This window comes from Pelophylax lessonae, assembly GCF_965119305.1.
Source record: "Pelophylax lessonae genome assembly, chromosome: 5".
In the NCBI taxonomy this organism is placed as follows: domain Eukaryota; kingdom Metazoa; phylum Chordata; class Amphibia; order Anura; family Ranidae; genus Pelophylax; species Pelophylax lessonae.
In genome coordinates this window covers 163,865,148-163,881,027 of record NC_138772.1, presented here as the reverse complement: position 1 = coordinate 163,881,027, position 15,880 = coordinate 163,865,148, and the positions used below count along the sequence as shown (strand labels likewise).

At 41.8% G+C, this 15,880-nt stretch overlaps 1 protein-coding gene across 1 annotated transcript in view; it reads right to left on the bottom strand.

Moving 5' to 3' along the window:
* The window catches only part of STT3B (STT3 oligosaccharyltransferase complex catalytic subunit B), a 268,786-nt gene that overhangs the window by 146,313 nt on the left and 106,593 nt on the right, over positions 1–15,880 (bottom strand). The window contains exon 3 of the mRNA XM_082258272.1: positions 11,442–11,729. Within this exon, the coding sequence (XP_082114398.1) occupies positions 11,442–11,729 (288 nt within the window). The remainder of the gene's footprint in view (positions 1–11,441; positions 11,730–15,880) is intronic.

Genomic DNA, 15,880 nt, shown 5'->3' with positions numbered 1-15,880 from the left:
AAGTGCAAGAGTTGATTTAGGCTGTATTACTGGCCATATGGGGGATATCCACACGACATTAGAAGACATATGTATAAAGTAGTGAATCAGAATTGCTCCAAACATTCACTAGTGGTGAATCAGTCACTGTCATCAAAAAACACAAGCAGCTCAAAGATCACTAGCAGAAAATGTTTGGCAAGTGTCAAGAATCACAGCTTTATAAATATGCCCCTAAGATTTAAGAATACATACGCATTTTGATTGAAGAGAATATATGTTAGGCATTCATTTTAGCCATCAAGTATAAAACCATTATGAAACAAATGCTTGATTTACTAGAATAGTTCATCTTTACCACAAAACTGCCTATGCAGATAAGGGATATTTGTTGATAAGATTAAAATGCAACTTTGATTAAAATTGAATCATGCCCTTGCTATAGGAGTAACCACTGGTCTACAAACTGCAGTCCTTTACTGTGGACTTTAACCTGCCCGTTTGGCATATCATTCACTGACACCCAAAAAGGGGCCACTAGTCCCCCCCACAGACCCCCAACAAGGGGCCACTAGTCCCCCCACAGACCCCCAACAAGGGGCCACTAGTCCGCCCACAGACCCCCAACAAGGGGCCACTAGTCCGCCCACAGACCCCCAACAAGGGGCCACTAGTCCGCCCACAGACCCCCAACAAGGGGCCACTAGTCCGCCCACTGACCCCCAACAAGGGGCCACTAGTCCGCCCACTGACCCCCAACAAGGGGCCACTAGTCCGCCCACTGACCCCCAACAAGGGGCCACTAGTCCGCCCACTGACCCCCAACAAGGGGCCACTAGTCCGCCCACTGACCCCCAACAAGGGGCCACTAGTCCGCCCACTGACCCCCAACAAGGGGCCACTAGTCCGCCCACTGACCCCCAACAAGGGGCCACTAGTCCGCCCACTGACACCCAACAAGGGGCCACTAGTCCGCCCACCCCTAAAGTCTGAAGACCGTAAACTGGTCCTTTATGTAGAAAGTAGAGAGACCCCCGGTGTAGGCCATTTACACACCTCATGGCACTGACTGCAAAACTTCCAGATTGTTGCCAAGTGAGCCATTACTGGAAGCTCTTTCTCTGATTCCAATTTCCTCACAGGCACTCTTTCCTCCCAAATGAGATAGCACTAAGATCAGCATTGGAGAGCTTGCTCCTGTGATAGCAATGTCCTGGGAGTATTCCAGTCAGGATTAAGGAGGTACATAAATGGCCTAGAGTAGACCTATAGCAAGGAGATTATTCAACCTTAATCAGAGTTGCAGTTTGTTTTTACCTGCAGTCCCCGCTTATCCCCAGTTTTCTGATAAGGGTAAACTAACTCCTAAAGCCTTTTCATCTGTGCTTGATCCATGTGGCTTTTTTTTTAAATATATTTTTGGAGATGCCTTTCTTCTCCAAGATTCAGTGTCTTTTAGATACCAGGGTTGTCTCTAACCCCAGCTGTGGAATCGGAGAAGGTTAAAAAAAAAAAAAAAAAGTTCTGAATGGAGCCATATTACTATCAATTACTTGGGCAGAGGACATTACTGGGCAGGTCTGATGGGCATTGGGGTGGAGGTGTTGGACTGTAATCCTCAGCAGTGTGCATTCTAGGATGATGATGATGACGCCTCGTTGACACACACCAACAGAGTGCTGTCACCTGAGGATCAGAAAGCCATATACTGACAGGATTACCAGGTCAAACATGTATTTGAAAGGTCCCTCAGCACGTGCAGGAGCAACTTACCAGCAAGGGATTTTCCGTTTACATATACTTTAAACTTGTTGAAATATTACCTGTGCCTGAAGTAGATCAACTAGCTGTGACAATGCAAACAGTGAAACGAGCAACTGCTGCCCATTCAGAAAATACCTGTAACCTGGCAGTCACACTAAACTAATGGTAATGTAGGCAAAACTTTTTAACCCTTACAAGGTTTGTTTTTGCCATCTGCGTCTCATTGAGATTTTCCTTCACATCCTGTCCCATATCCAGAAAATTGAGAGGAAATCCCTCTAATGTGAGGGAATGCCTGGTTGTCTCCAGTGTCACTTTCTATCACTTACTGTTGTAGAACAGGACAAATAAATAGTGAATGTCCCTGAATGCAGGACCTGGGTGTGCGTTTGCATTTGCGCATGAGCACGGGGTCCTTCACACTGTTTTTTGTCCAATCAACTTGATTGTCATCACAAGGGGTGAACACCACTGCAGATTTATTGGGCAGTGGTAGGTGCTCTTTATGGAAAGAGTATTTTTCTATTATAGCCCTGATCTATTCTCTGCCCTCCAAGGCAGCCAATCAATGATAATTTTTGATTGGCTGCTTCCCTGGCTGTACTGGCCCATTGAAACAGTGACAAAACCCCAGTGACAAAACCCCCATGGCTTCCAGCTTCATTTATCGCAGAGGAGATGGGGGAATGTTCCTCCATATCAGCCAGCCTGTTTACAGCAGTCCCGGGTTCCCCAGTGGAACGGCCCCTTCAAAGCCCTATAAAAGTAGTCTGCCTGACTACAAAGCTGATTTCCGGTTACTTCTGCATAAATGCAGTTTATTCTGCTGTGCTAGTTCCTGCAATACATGTCCCTTATATATACACACATACTTGTAATCGGTTTTGTTCCTACAACACGATTTACCAGAAACTTACATTTCAATGATTGCATTATTGTCTAATCCCTGTGACTGGCACAAAGTCTCTGCAGGCTTCAATTGAAATTGTGGGCCTAAGATGTATTTTCTGACCCCAAAGCAGCAAACTGGTAATATTACAAGACAGGCTTGCTTTTAATCGTATTGACTGCAGGCAGTCTCATCCAGGTGCCACTCAGAATGCTATCTGTTTAAGCCTGCCTGCACCGCAAATGAAAACCCTTAACTCAGCCGAGAATAGCACACACGAATGTAAATGCATTACAAACTGTGTGGCCTGATGGATATATCAAAGCAGTCAGATGTATAAAGGCATGGCCTCAGAAAAAAAGGTCTTCCAAAAGCCAGAGGCAAAAAGATATGACTATTATTAATGCAGAGAAAGTATACTTTTAAAAAGGAGAGTCTCATGAAACAAAATACCTTTGTAAGAAGGCTTTAATGGAAGCAGCCATTCCACTAACTAGTGTTGCTACTCGTTTTGGTGCAGGTAATTATATTCACTACAGTGAATCCAGAAAGAATTCACAGCGCTTCACTTTATCCGCATTTTGATATGTTACAGCCTTATTCCAAAATGGATTAAATTCAATACTTCTCTCAAAATTCTACAAACAATACCCCACGACAACGTGAAAAAAGTGTATTTGAAATCTTTGCAAAATGTATTTAAAAAAAAAAAAAATCTATGAACATAAGTTTACTGCCTTTGGCACCAATTACAGCCTCAAGTCTATTTAAAGTATGATGTTGCAAGCTTAGCACACCCATTTATGGGCAGTTTCTCCCATTATTCTTTGCAGGACCTCTCAAGCTCCATCAGGTTGGATGGGGAGCATCAGTGCACAGCCATTTTCAGATCTCTCCAGAGATACAATCGGGTTCAAGTCTGGGCTTTCGCTGGGGCACTCCATGACATTCACAGAGTTGTCCTGTAGCTACATCTTTGTTATCTTGGCTGTGTGCTTAGGGTCGTTGTCCTGTGGGAAGATGAACCTTCGCCCCAGTCTGAGGTCCAGAGCGCTCTGGAGCAGGTTTTCATCAAGTAAGTCTCTGTACATTGCTGCATTCATCTTTCCCTCAATCCTGACTAGTCTCCCAGCTCCTGCACTGAAAAACATCTCCACAGCATGATGCTGCCACCACCATGCTTCACTGTAGGGATGGTATTAGCCAAGTGATTAGCGGTATCTGGTTTCCTCCGAACAGGATGCTTGCTATTCAGGCCAAAAAGCCCAGTCTGTTTCATCAGACCAGAGAATTTTGTTTTGCATGGTCTGAGTCCTTCAGATTGCCTTTTGGCAAACTCCAGGTGGGCTGTCATGTGCCTTTTACTGAGGATTGGCTTCTGTCTGGCCACTCTACCCTACAGGCCCGATTGGTGCAGAGATGGATGATCTTATGGAAGGTTCACCTCTCTCCACAGAAACACAGAAGTGTTGTCAGAGTGACTATTGGGTTCTTGGTCCCCTCCCTGAGTAAGGCCTTTTTCCCCCGATCGCTTAGCTTGGCCAGGCAGCCCGCTCTAGGACGAGTCCTGGTGGTTCTAAACTTCATCCATTTATGGAAGATGGAGGCCACTGTGCTCATTGGGACTTTCAATACTGAAGACCATTTTCTGTACCCTTCGCCAGATCTGTGTATCAATACAATCCTGTCTTAGGGGTCTGCAGACAATTCCTTGGACTTCATGGCTTGGTTTGTGCTCTGACATGCGCGGTTAACTTGGGGACCTTATATAGACAGGTGTGTGCCTTTCCAAATCATGTCCAATCAACCGATTTTACCACAGGTGGACTCCAAGTTGGAGAAACATCAAGGATGATCAGTGGAAACAGGATGCACCCGAGCTCAATTTTGAGTGTCATGGCAAAGGCTTGAATACTTATGTACATGTGATTTTTTTCATTTTGAAATCTTTGCAAATTTATTAAAACAAAACTTCTTTCATGTTGTCATTACGGGGTATTGTTTATAGAATTTTTAGGAAAATAATGGATTGAATCAATTTTTGGAAAAAGGCTGTAACAAAATGTGGAAAAAGTGAAGCGAAGCAAATACTTTCCGGATGCACTGTAACAGCCCTAAACTAGCTTTCAATCTTTTCACACATTCAGTCAACTTTTTAATAAAAATTAACATATTTCAAGGATTTTTATTAATTTTTTAAGCATTAATATTCCTTCAAAACAATAGCCCAGAATGCCATGAGGATATGTTGCTGTGACAGGAGATTTTACTTACAAGATTTCCTCATTAAAGATATTCTGGCACAAATAAGAGTAGAATTTCTACTAAAGCTAAACAAACTCAAATCAAATGGTGTATTCATAGACTAAAAGCAGGAATCTATAAAAAAAATTAGCAAGTTTGAAAATCTATGAAACTGACCAGGAAAGGATTGACTTTGTTCTCACCAAACATGGATTTAAACTTTAAGAACTAATTCACACCACTGGATTGCAGTACGCACATTAAATGCATTGGTGCACTACAGTGCCATTCATATTAAAAGGTAACCTAACATACCTTAACAATGCACCTAGCATTGCAGCTCACAACAATGACAAGTAACACAAAACAGTGTGTTTTGGTTGCAATACAAAAAATGTAGCGGGTGAGATTTTGTTTGGAGAGAAACGGGTATAATAGTTCCAAGCACACTTACGTATAATACACATGGTCCGAATACTGGGCGACGTCGGCCGGTTCAATATAAACCACCTGACATTCGCCACGTGTGCACGGCAACCTGGCAGAGAAAAGCTGGCCGGCTTCTGTTGGACAAGCATGCTGGAAAACAAGCAGCCAACCTGATACCGATCAGCACTCTCTGCCAAGGGCTGAAAGCACTGACCAGAGTGCTCTGGAAGGGGGAAGGGGCAGCCCCCTGTCAGAACACAATAGCGCAGCAGTGGAGATTGCTGTGCTAACATCGAATTGCTAGTAGAGTGGCTGCGAACTGAGTTTTTTTTCAGCGGGTTGAACAGGGGAAAAAAAAAAAAAAACGGAAAGTGTGTACCAGGCTTAACTGCACTTGTTTAATGCCTCGTACACACCCAACGATTATCGTCCGACCGATCGTCCGACTTTTGTCCAGAGTGGTGTTTTGTTGGTTGGAATGTGCCTAGACTGCACACGAATTTTCTCGGCCAACAAAAACCTACTTCAGAAGTGATGTCCTGTGCTGGTTTACTTTCCGTGTGTTTTTTCTTCTCTGAGCATGCCCAGTCTTGCTCATCAGATTTTTGTCTGCCGAAATCTGTACTGACTGACGGAAAATCGGCCGTTGTGTTGACAGCCAACAAAAATTTTATAGCATGCACACCAGATTTTTTTTGGCCGAAAAGTCGGAGTCGGTTGTCGGAAGCATCATACTAACAAGCCGAAAATCGGCCGATCGGACGTTGGCCGAAAATTCACGGCCAATTATCAACGCGTGTGTACGGGGCTTTAGATTATATGGCTGCGGGCCTGGAGTTCAGCTTTTACCATTACACTAGTACAGGTTCTTCCCCTCTGCAAATTTAGAAAATAAGCAGACATTTCCTACGGAAAAACTCTTGCAATAGTTCTGTTTGGTAGATTAAAAAAAAAAAAAAAAAAAAAAAAAGAAGGGGGGGGGGGGGGGGAGGGGGCTGCATTTTGGTTTTAGTACTGCTTCAAAAAAAAAAAAAAAAAAACATGTCCACAAAGAAAAGGATGTTTATATGCAAATCACTCCTTTGCACTAGAAAGTGTTAGCTGCTCTGTAAAATGATTAATACAACACGAAATTCAGCTTCCTTTTCAAAAGATTTAATCTGTGCCATTAATGCAGCATTCAGGTCCTGCTCATTTCCTCTTACGATAGATCAGATATGGCATATTCATACTATGCTCAGTGTGTGTGCTGAAAGCGTATCTAGAAGTAAGCACAGACACAAAGGGAGGCCAAAACATTTCCTGCAAAACTGGACATGTTAACTCATGCAACTTCATTTCAAAATCTGATCATTTATTGGAAATACTGTAAATAAAGGTGTACTGTATACTGGAATGGGATACTCATGATCACCCACCAATTGGTTTGATCTAGATTTTAACTTAATTCAACAGATGTATGGAACCAGTAGAAACAAAGGTATGGTTGGACATTTTGCTTGAAAAATCTTGAGTGGCCTACACAAAGCCCTGATCCTCAACCCTATTAAAGTAGAGCCATAGGCAAAAAAAAACTCTCTCCCCTCATTTTGGACAGAGCCAGGGAGAGTTAAACCCGTCAAATTATTATTATTATTATTTTCGCCATCTCTACCCCATTGTAGAGATTTTCCCTCATTTCCTGTCCAAACATAGCAAACAGGAAGTGAGGAAATCCCTGCAAATTAAAGGAGATGTACAGCCAAAGCTCGTTTGGCTGCAAATCTCACAGATTTCAGTCCAGGCACTGCGTCATCACAAAGAACAAGGTCGGGATCTGCCAGGTACCTGGACAGACACCCGGCTCAGCCTCTCATTGAGCCACTGAGAGCCTGAGCCGGCCACTACCTCCCCCCCTCCACAGCTCAGCCCTCCAATGAGCGAGGAGGAGGCAGAGCGGAGAGCTGCTGACTGCAGTCAGCAGCTATCTGCTTGGGGAGCTATCAGAATCGAGCGATCGGTTCTCAGTGCAGAGGTACCGGGGACAGATGAAGCATCGGACCGATGCTGCATCCACCTAGAGAAGTATTTATGGGGGGGGGGGGAACCCCATACTTCTCTTCAGGGAGTTCCTAGGGAAACCCCCCCCCCCCATATTGTCACCAGAACTAGTGTCCCTTCCAATTCTTTTCTGGATACAACCCAAAATTTGGGATTTTCTTTTACTTTCACTTTCAATGATAATGGTAAACAGGACAAAGAGTGGATAAATCCCCTTAAGGGGGGCACAGACCGCAATAAAAACTGACAGGCGTTCTAATCGATCTCTATTCTCTCCAAAGCGAAAAAAAAAAAAAAATAAAAAAAATAAAGTTTTGCCTTTAGGTATACTTTAAACACCTTTGATAAATAGACACAAATTTTCACACCCCAAGGATGCCGCACGTAATGAAGTTTTATTCACCCAGGATCAGACACAGAGTCTCCATCTTTAAGCCACTTCGTCGAATGCGTTTCACCTTACAGGCTTAAGCATAGAGATAGGGGCAGTCCAGGCAAGGGGACATGCAGATCGCCTGCAGGTGTTGTGCAGGCTGATTAAAATTTAAATTATCTGCATTACACCATCATTGTGTGACTAAGTATCTGGTAGTGATGGTAAGACGGCGTGGAGGTGGGCTCTCTTGTAGTCAGCCCCTGATTTCAGATGGAGGAGGATTGAGGGGTATGAAGCAGTGCCTCTTTTGGGTATCCACAGATTCTTAGACAGGCACTCCAACCACCTGTGCAAAGCCGTCCCTCCGTGTCAACGGCAATTCCAGCTCCTTATAAAAAGACCATGGTTTTGAAAAGGGATATCCAACAAGCTCAGAGGTGTGATGGTCACAAATGTTTGGACATAAGAGTCATCTTGGACATTACTGTATGCACAAAATGGCAAAAAAACAGATACCAGAATTATAAACAGCCGATGCGTAAAAAAAGTTACCACCGATCAATTTAATGTGCAAGGAAAAAAGGTTTTACATTTTTACATTCTGATCCTCCCCTTCTTCCACAGTCCCCCATCCATCTTCTGATAGAACAGAGCCTTGGGGGCATTCTGAACATGCTCAATTTGTTGTGTATTGCTAAAGAGTTTTTTTTTTTCCTTGGGAGGGTGCATGTTATCAGCTTAGGACCAATTAAGTTGCAGGGGTCCTGCAGCCCCATGGAACAGCCAGAGTAGAATGAAAACTCCTCCTACAAGCTTTAACCAGACACTGATCGAAGTCACAAAACTAATATAAACTGCTGATGAGAAAAGGCATTTAGCAGTTTAGATTTACTAAAATAATTGCTTTTCATCTTCTGTGTACTGTTGGGAGACCAAATCTAGTGAAAGCAGGGTCCTGGGTTTAGCAACACTTTAATGGTGACATCAGGGGTCTATTAGACCCTTGTCACTGGTACAAGCACTGGACTGGAGACGAGCCCGGATTTGCTTACATACCTGGCATCGGCCTGGGATTTTGACAACTTTAAACCCAGAAGTACTCAGAGCTGAGCACTTCTGGGTGTGTTATCAGCAGGAGAAAATTGAGAATTTACAATCCCAACACTTCTCTGCTACAACCCCTCTGCCACCCTGAATGCCCCATAGGCGTTCTAGGCTCATGAAGAAACAAAATGATCCTGGGGTAGGAAGCACAGGGTTGATTTCATCCATTTTCTGCCCAGTTGCTACTGTTAAAAATAAACAACTTTGGTCTATGGGGAACTACAGTCATGAGTTATCCTTTCCAGTGACTATTCTTCACAGATATCCTAGCTATTACAAAGTCGTAAAATGCGTCATATTTTTTCTCTTAGAAATCTTCATATTAATTAGAAAGGCCACAATGTACAAAAACACAATAAAATTAGTTGGCGCGTCCCAGTCTATAAGGCCTTAGTCGTTATGATGAAGGCCTTGTAGGCTGAAACGTGTAAACTAATTTTATTGCGTTTTTGTACACTGTGGCTTTTCCTATGTGTATAAAGATTTTTAAGAGCAACAACTGGTTTTGCAGATCATGTTAATAGAAGATGAATCTACCAATCTGGAATACAGACAGCAACAAAAACCCGAAAAAATTACACAGATCTCAAGCTCCCACCCAAGATATGGATAGATGGCAGCCTAGAAGCTCATCCATACTCAGTCGATGTGTTCAAAAGAATCACTGCACAATAAATACTAACATCTTCCAGCAACTTCATTGATCCAAATGGTCACAGCACAAATCCAGTCCAAACACTACGATGTAATTAAGGCCAAAATATGGCACAGTGCAAGGATCCCGGCAGGGTTTGCGATGTGACTGGCGGTACTCACTGCCACAGGGAGTGAAAGACAGACACTATGTGACAGATACTTAATGGACACTAATATGGTTTGGATAACTTCAAATGGGAGAGTAATATTTAATCAACGATATCTCTCAAGAAATATGAAGATTTGATCCCACTTTACACTGAGACCTATAGCCTGTTGCCATGAAGTCTGTGACCCTTAATAATCAAAGCAATGCTTTAGAGGTGTATTCCATGTACTTCAATGTAGGAGACAGACAGACTGTCGATGGCAGGCTCTCCCTATTGTCTGTCTATTGAGGTGGGATGTGGATTGTGTTAAGTCTGCCTGTTCCATTGTTAAATGTTAATAACCTCACATTGTTTCTGTCTAGATAGCTAGATAATTAGTTCAGGTTAGTTCTATTTCTGTATACAATTTCATCTGCATAGGATAATGTAATCAGGCAATCCCTGACCTGTGTGTGGTAATCTGATCAGGAGGGGGAGGTCCATGCTGTATTAAATCCTGTGTGACTGTTCAATAGATTCCAGTACAAGCTAAGGTGTCGGCTAGCTTTGTATGGGGCAGCTGGGAAAACCTGGTATATATGTTCAAGACTGTAGGAAGCCGTATATTGATGGAAGCCCACAAACACAGTGTGGGTCACGGTTCCCATACAGTGACTGTGTGGAATAATAAAGCTGCTTGAAGACGTTGCTATATGGCGCACAATGGTTGCTTTTTTTTTGTTAAAAGCAAAAAACACAAAGTTAGTCTTGGCTTCACATATACTTAGAATAGAGCAAGGTTTCTCAACCAGGGTTTCATAGAACCCTAAGGTTCCTCCAGAGGTTGCTAGGGGTTCCTTGAGTAAGGAGCAATTTCTGCCTCTCAGATAAGTTCTTACTGACAGCATTGATCTTTTTGCTATCTGTAAGAGGGTAATTATTTCCAGTGACTGCATCTGTAAGGAGCATTCTTCCCATTGACAATCACATTACTGTATCAAAAGTTGTAATTAGTATTTTTTTTGCAGGGGTTCCCTGACACTGGAATGTTATTTTAAGGGTTCCTCTGTGTTGAAAAGGTTGAGAAAGGCTGGACTAGAGTAGGGTCGACTAGTACAAAAAAGCAATTCCTACATAAATGACAGTTTCCTTGATGCATTTTAAATTAAAACTATGCTTTCTGCAAACTAAAGCCTAACAGAACATAAAACATACTTCCCAACATCATTCATGCTATATTCATTTAAAAACATTAATGTGCAGTAACTAATAGTCATAGTAAATTTATCAAGTTCCAAGCAGGACGCCATTTAATAAACATTTATAGAAATACTTTAGTTACAACCAATAACGGCAGCATCTTCATTAATGATCTGGTAGACTAGCATGGCATGCTGTGCCTACCAAACAGAGATGTCTTTTCCAGAGATGAAACTTTGCTAACAGTAATTTGCATTTAGAAGAGCCTGTCTGTAAACTATATAAAAGCAAGAATATCACAAATCTGAGGGTGAAAGCTTGAACATTGCTTAAGGCAGCTCAGGAGAGTTGGTAGAATTTTGAAATAGATTTTGGCTGACAGTAACGTGTTAAAAAAAAAAAAAAAAAAAAAAAAAGGCAAAAAATGGCTTTACACAAAAATTCCTCTGAAAACCAGCAGTATTTCTATTCATTCCTTAAAATTGTGACGGGGTATGTTAAAAAGCCAGTGGTGTGTGAGGAAAATGCAGATGAACGTGCAGACAATTTATGCAGTTCATAAAGGTAGTTATTGTTTCTCTGCCAGAGCGTGGAGAAAGGCTACAGGGAAGAGGAAAATCCAATTACTTACCCACAAATAATATGTAAACTGCAGTGCAAAAATAGCAATGCCTTCATTGTCAAAAGATCCAGCTACTGATCGGGATATGTAGCCTGGCACTATAGCAATGAAGCAGGCGGCTAGAAGCCCTGCTCCCTGGTTCCACAGTTCTCGGGTGAGCAGGAAGGTGGAAATTGATGTAAGGCCGCTGAAAACTGGTGCGAGAAACACACATACATCTCTGATGTGGACTGTGATGTTTAGCATATTTAAAATCCAATGAATAAGGCCAGCTGTCACCATCAATCCGGGGTACACCTGTAGGGGAAATGATCAAAGATTAGTAAGGAAAAAGCTTTATTATCCAATTTTAAAGCATTTAAAAAGCAAAAATAAATTATTCTATAAGAACACAGAATGAGCAAAAAATAAATAAAAGCGAAAAAAAAAAAATTCTTAAATCATCCATCCCATAAATAGAAGCCACTGTGCAGTCCTACAGGGAGCATGTTGGCAATCACAAATGAGAACCTATGGAGTATGTTAAATATTACAAAATGAGACTGTACACAAGTAGAGATATTTATAACTGGGATGGGGGCGACTTATGAGGAAAACTGGTCCAAAAAAGATGCTATAGATTCTAAAGTTAGAGCATTCAAAATCTCTAATCTATTGACAGTTTTGTCTTTCAGCTTCTGAGTGTGGGAGAACTGCTACATTCAGGTTAGCAGCTCTTCTAAACCCGATACTTAGGGCTCTTTCACACGGGCGTTCCTTTTTTTTTTGCCCGATCAGGTCTTTTTTTTTTTGTAACGGACACGGATGACACTTGTGTCATCCGGTCCGTATGTCCGTTTTTCATCCCATCCGTTTGCAGATGAAAATCTGACATAATGCATGTCTATGTAAAAACAGATGTCTGCGGATGACACCACTGACATCCGTTTTTGCTTCAGTTCCGTTTTTTGAAAGGAAGAAAAAATAGGGTTCTCCTCCGTTCAAAAAAACTGAACTGAACTGAACTGAACTGACAAAAAACGGATGTCAGAGGATGATCATCCTCTGACATCCGTATTTACATAGAGATACATTATGTCCGTTTTTCATCCGCAAACGGATGGGATGAAAAACGGACATACGGAACGCCCGTGTGAAAGAGCCCTTAAGCCCCGTACACACGCGTCGAAAATTGGCAGGGAATTTTCATCCACCGTCCGATCTGCCGATTTTCGGCTTGTTAGTATGATGCTTCCGACAACCGATTCCAACTTTTCGCCCGAAAAAAATCTGGTGTGCACACTACAAAATTTTTGTTGGCCGTCACAACACGGCCGATTTTCGTGCAGTCAGTACAGATTTCGACAGGGAAAAATCTTATGAGCAAGTCTGGGCATGCTCAGAGAAGAAAGAACACAAAGAAATCAAACCAACACATGACATCACTTCTGAAGTAGATTTTTGTTGGGCGAGAAAATTCGTGTGCAGTCTAGGCACATTCCAACCAACAAAACACCACTCTGGACAAAAGACGGACGATCGGTTGGCCGATAATCGTTGTGCGTGTACGGGGCTTTAGACAAATGCAGTATGCCTTCATGGAAAAATTGGTTAAACTGGACTGGAGATCCTTCTGAGTTTACTTTAGGACACAACTTGGAGGCAAACGCACCAGTTTGTATGATGGAAAAGCAACACAAAGCTTGGGAAAAGTAAAACCACACAACACTGCTTGATAGGAGCACGTTCAAAAATCAAACCCTAATTTTCCAGATTCTTCAAAAAGGCTCCACAAAGTCATGGTAGATGACGTAAAACCCTCTGGGCACTCTCCTCCAACCAGCAGGTGCCATCTGTGAGACTCGCAGCACCGCGCAATGTAATAAAGCTGGATAGGCCAGAAGTGATGCATTCCTCTCCCAGTCTGAATGTTGTTAAACTATTGCTAGACATCTATGGCGCGTGCCATGGTGGGAAGTACCAGCGATCAGCCCTACAAAGTGAGGTACTATTTAACAGTTAAATGTGTATCTTTTTAACCAACAATACATAACTGGTTTCGATGAAGGTAAATATCGGCATACACCTGTAGATTTTTTTTTTTTAATTTTGTGGCCACCCACTGCACACTTCATCATGACTTCATTATGACCAAAACCCAAAGCCTGGAAAGGGGAACTCCTAGTGCTTTAGGGAAGTAGATGTGTTTTGTTTCTGGGTACTTTGGTTACAACTTTCTGCTGAATTAAGGATTTTTTTATTTTGCATGCTAGTCTCCATATCGAAAACCAATAGGTTACTAAAGTACGAAAATTCTCATAAAACAGTATAAAAATTCGGAAGTGATGTAATGTATTTGTATTGTATTGTATTTTTTTGACAAAAACTGTACTGATTAAACGAAAATCACACGATTGATATGGTATGAGAGAAATGTTCACGTTTGTCCCTTGGGATAATTTCGGACGAGATCAGATTATCGCACGATAGCTTTGAAAGCAGTTTCTTGCACATAATGAGTAATGATACAACTGTGAAAGCACGAACACCATTTATTTTTTATTTATCCATTTTAATTATTTAGGAAGGATGGTTTATCTTCGGTTTCATTGGGGTTATGAGGTAATCTGGGCCAAAAATTTTGCTATAGATTGTTGGAGATCTTGAAGCCTCTAACCTTACAATCTATTGACAGTTTTGTCTCAGGTGGTTGGTTTGTATGCCATCAGTGCTAAATCAAGTTGGTCTAAGGGACAATTTAGACCCAAACTAAAATATCTAGAAGTCATCAGGCAATCTTAAGTGACTGTTATAAATTAATAAAAATAATAGTAAAAAAGGTAGGTGCCTGATAGCAAATGGAAAGGTCAGAAAAGTTATTAAAATTATATTGCAATAAGCTAGGAAACATATCCAGTATGACAATTTCAATAAAAAGGTATCCTGACCAAAAAGACCCAAGTGTATATGACAGTTGGGAGGGGTCACATTGTGCCTAAATGAAAAATCGTAAAACACTTGAATTCCCAAATCCGAGTTTCACTTCATTAATGTCTCCTTGCAAATGTACCACCATACAGATTTTTAAGGCTGTTGGGGCCCCCAACAAGTCATGTTTTCAGATTGATTTAAAGCACCTGTGCTAGGTGAGAGCAATGTCAATTGCTAAGAATTTAGGACAGCCATTTTAATTTATGAGAAATTCTCAAAACATGACCTGTGGGTTCCTTGGAGGTTGGGAACCACTAACTGATTATGGCTCTGACCATAGTAGGAAGGACCAGCAGAGGTCTACCAATGGTTAAACATTAAGGGAAAATCGTATTCATAAAACTTCCTTTCAGTGAGCTTTAAAGCTTTTATAACCGCAAAAAAAAAAAAAAAAAAAAAAAAAAAATAATAATTGGGCCCCTGCAGGATAATTTTTTCTATTACAGGTACTTATATTGCGCTGTCAATTTACGCAGCACTTTTACATATATATTGTACATTCACATAGTTCCTGTCCTCAGCAAGCTTACAATCTAAACACCCCAACTGACTTTCATACAAATATTAGCACCAATTTAGACAGGAGCCAATTAACTGACCAGCATGTCTTTGGAGTGTGGGAGGCAACTGGAGTACCAGAAGGAAAACTGCACAGGGAGGACAAGCAAACTCCAGGCAGGTAATGCCATGGATAGGATTCAAACCAACAGCCTTATTGTTTGCTAAGTGGAAGTGCTAACAACTTAGCCACTGTGCGGTCATAATATGCGGTTATGAGGTGCATACTAGCACATTATGACAGACTTGCCTTAAAACAAAGCCCTCCAGCTGCATGCTTTCACCGCTGCTGGGGCTTTCATCTTCACCAGATTCACAGGTTTCAGCCATTTGAACAGCCGGCCCGAGCCGCTGTGACATCACTACCGTGCATGCACATAGGAGTCACAACCATGGCACAGAGCTCTGAATGGGCGCCACAGTGTATTCAGAGTGCTTTTACCGGAGATGTCACCAGCTGCTACTACAGTAAATACCTCCTAAAAGGTGCACATTCAGGAGATATTTAATGTACTCTCAGGTAAGCCTTGTTATAGGCTTACCTTTAGGTGTAAATCAAAAAGTGGATTTAATTACCGCATAAGTGGTCAAACATTCTATCGCCATTTGCTCTCTCTAGTTCTCATATAGGAGGGAGGTTTTTTCCCCTCAAGCGGCACCTATTGAAGCCTTACATTTCTTTTACTGTTTGCCTACCTCTGAGAAGCTGCCTACAGCATTTTCCTACAGTTATGCTTTTAGGTTTGCTTTGATAAATATGTGACAAGTCAATGCACATAACTGTAAGAGCCTGTTTACAATACAAAGGACTAGAAAAGAAAATGGCTGATACATATAGCATGGCAGTGTGCAAAGAACTGAGCTAAGAATTCTCCATAAAAAGGCAAATGCTTTCTCATTAAACTCCCTGGGGTTTTCTT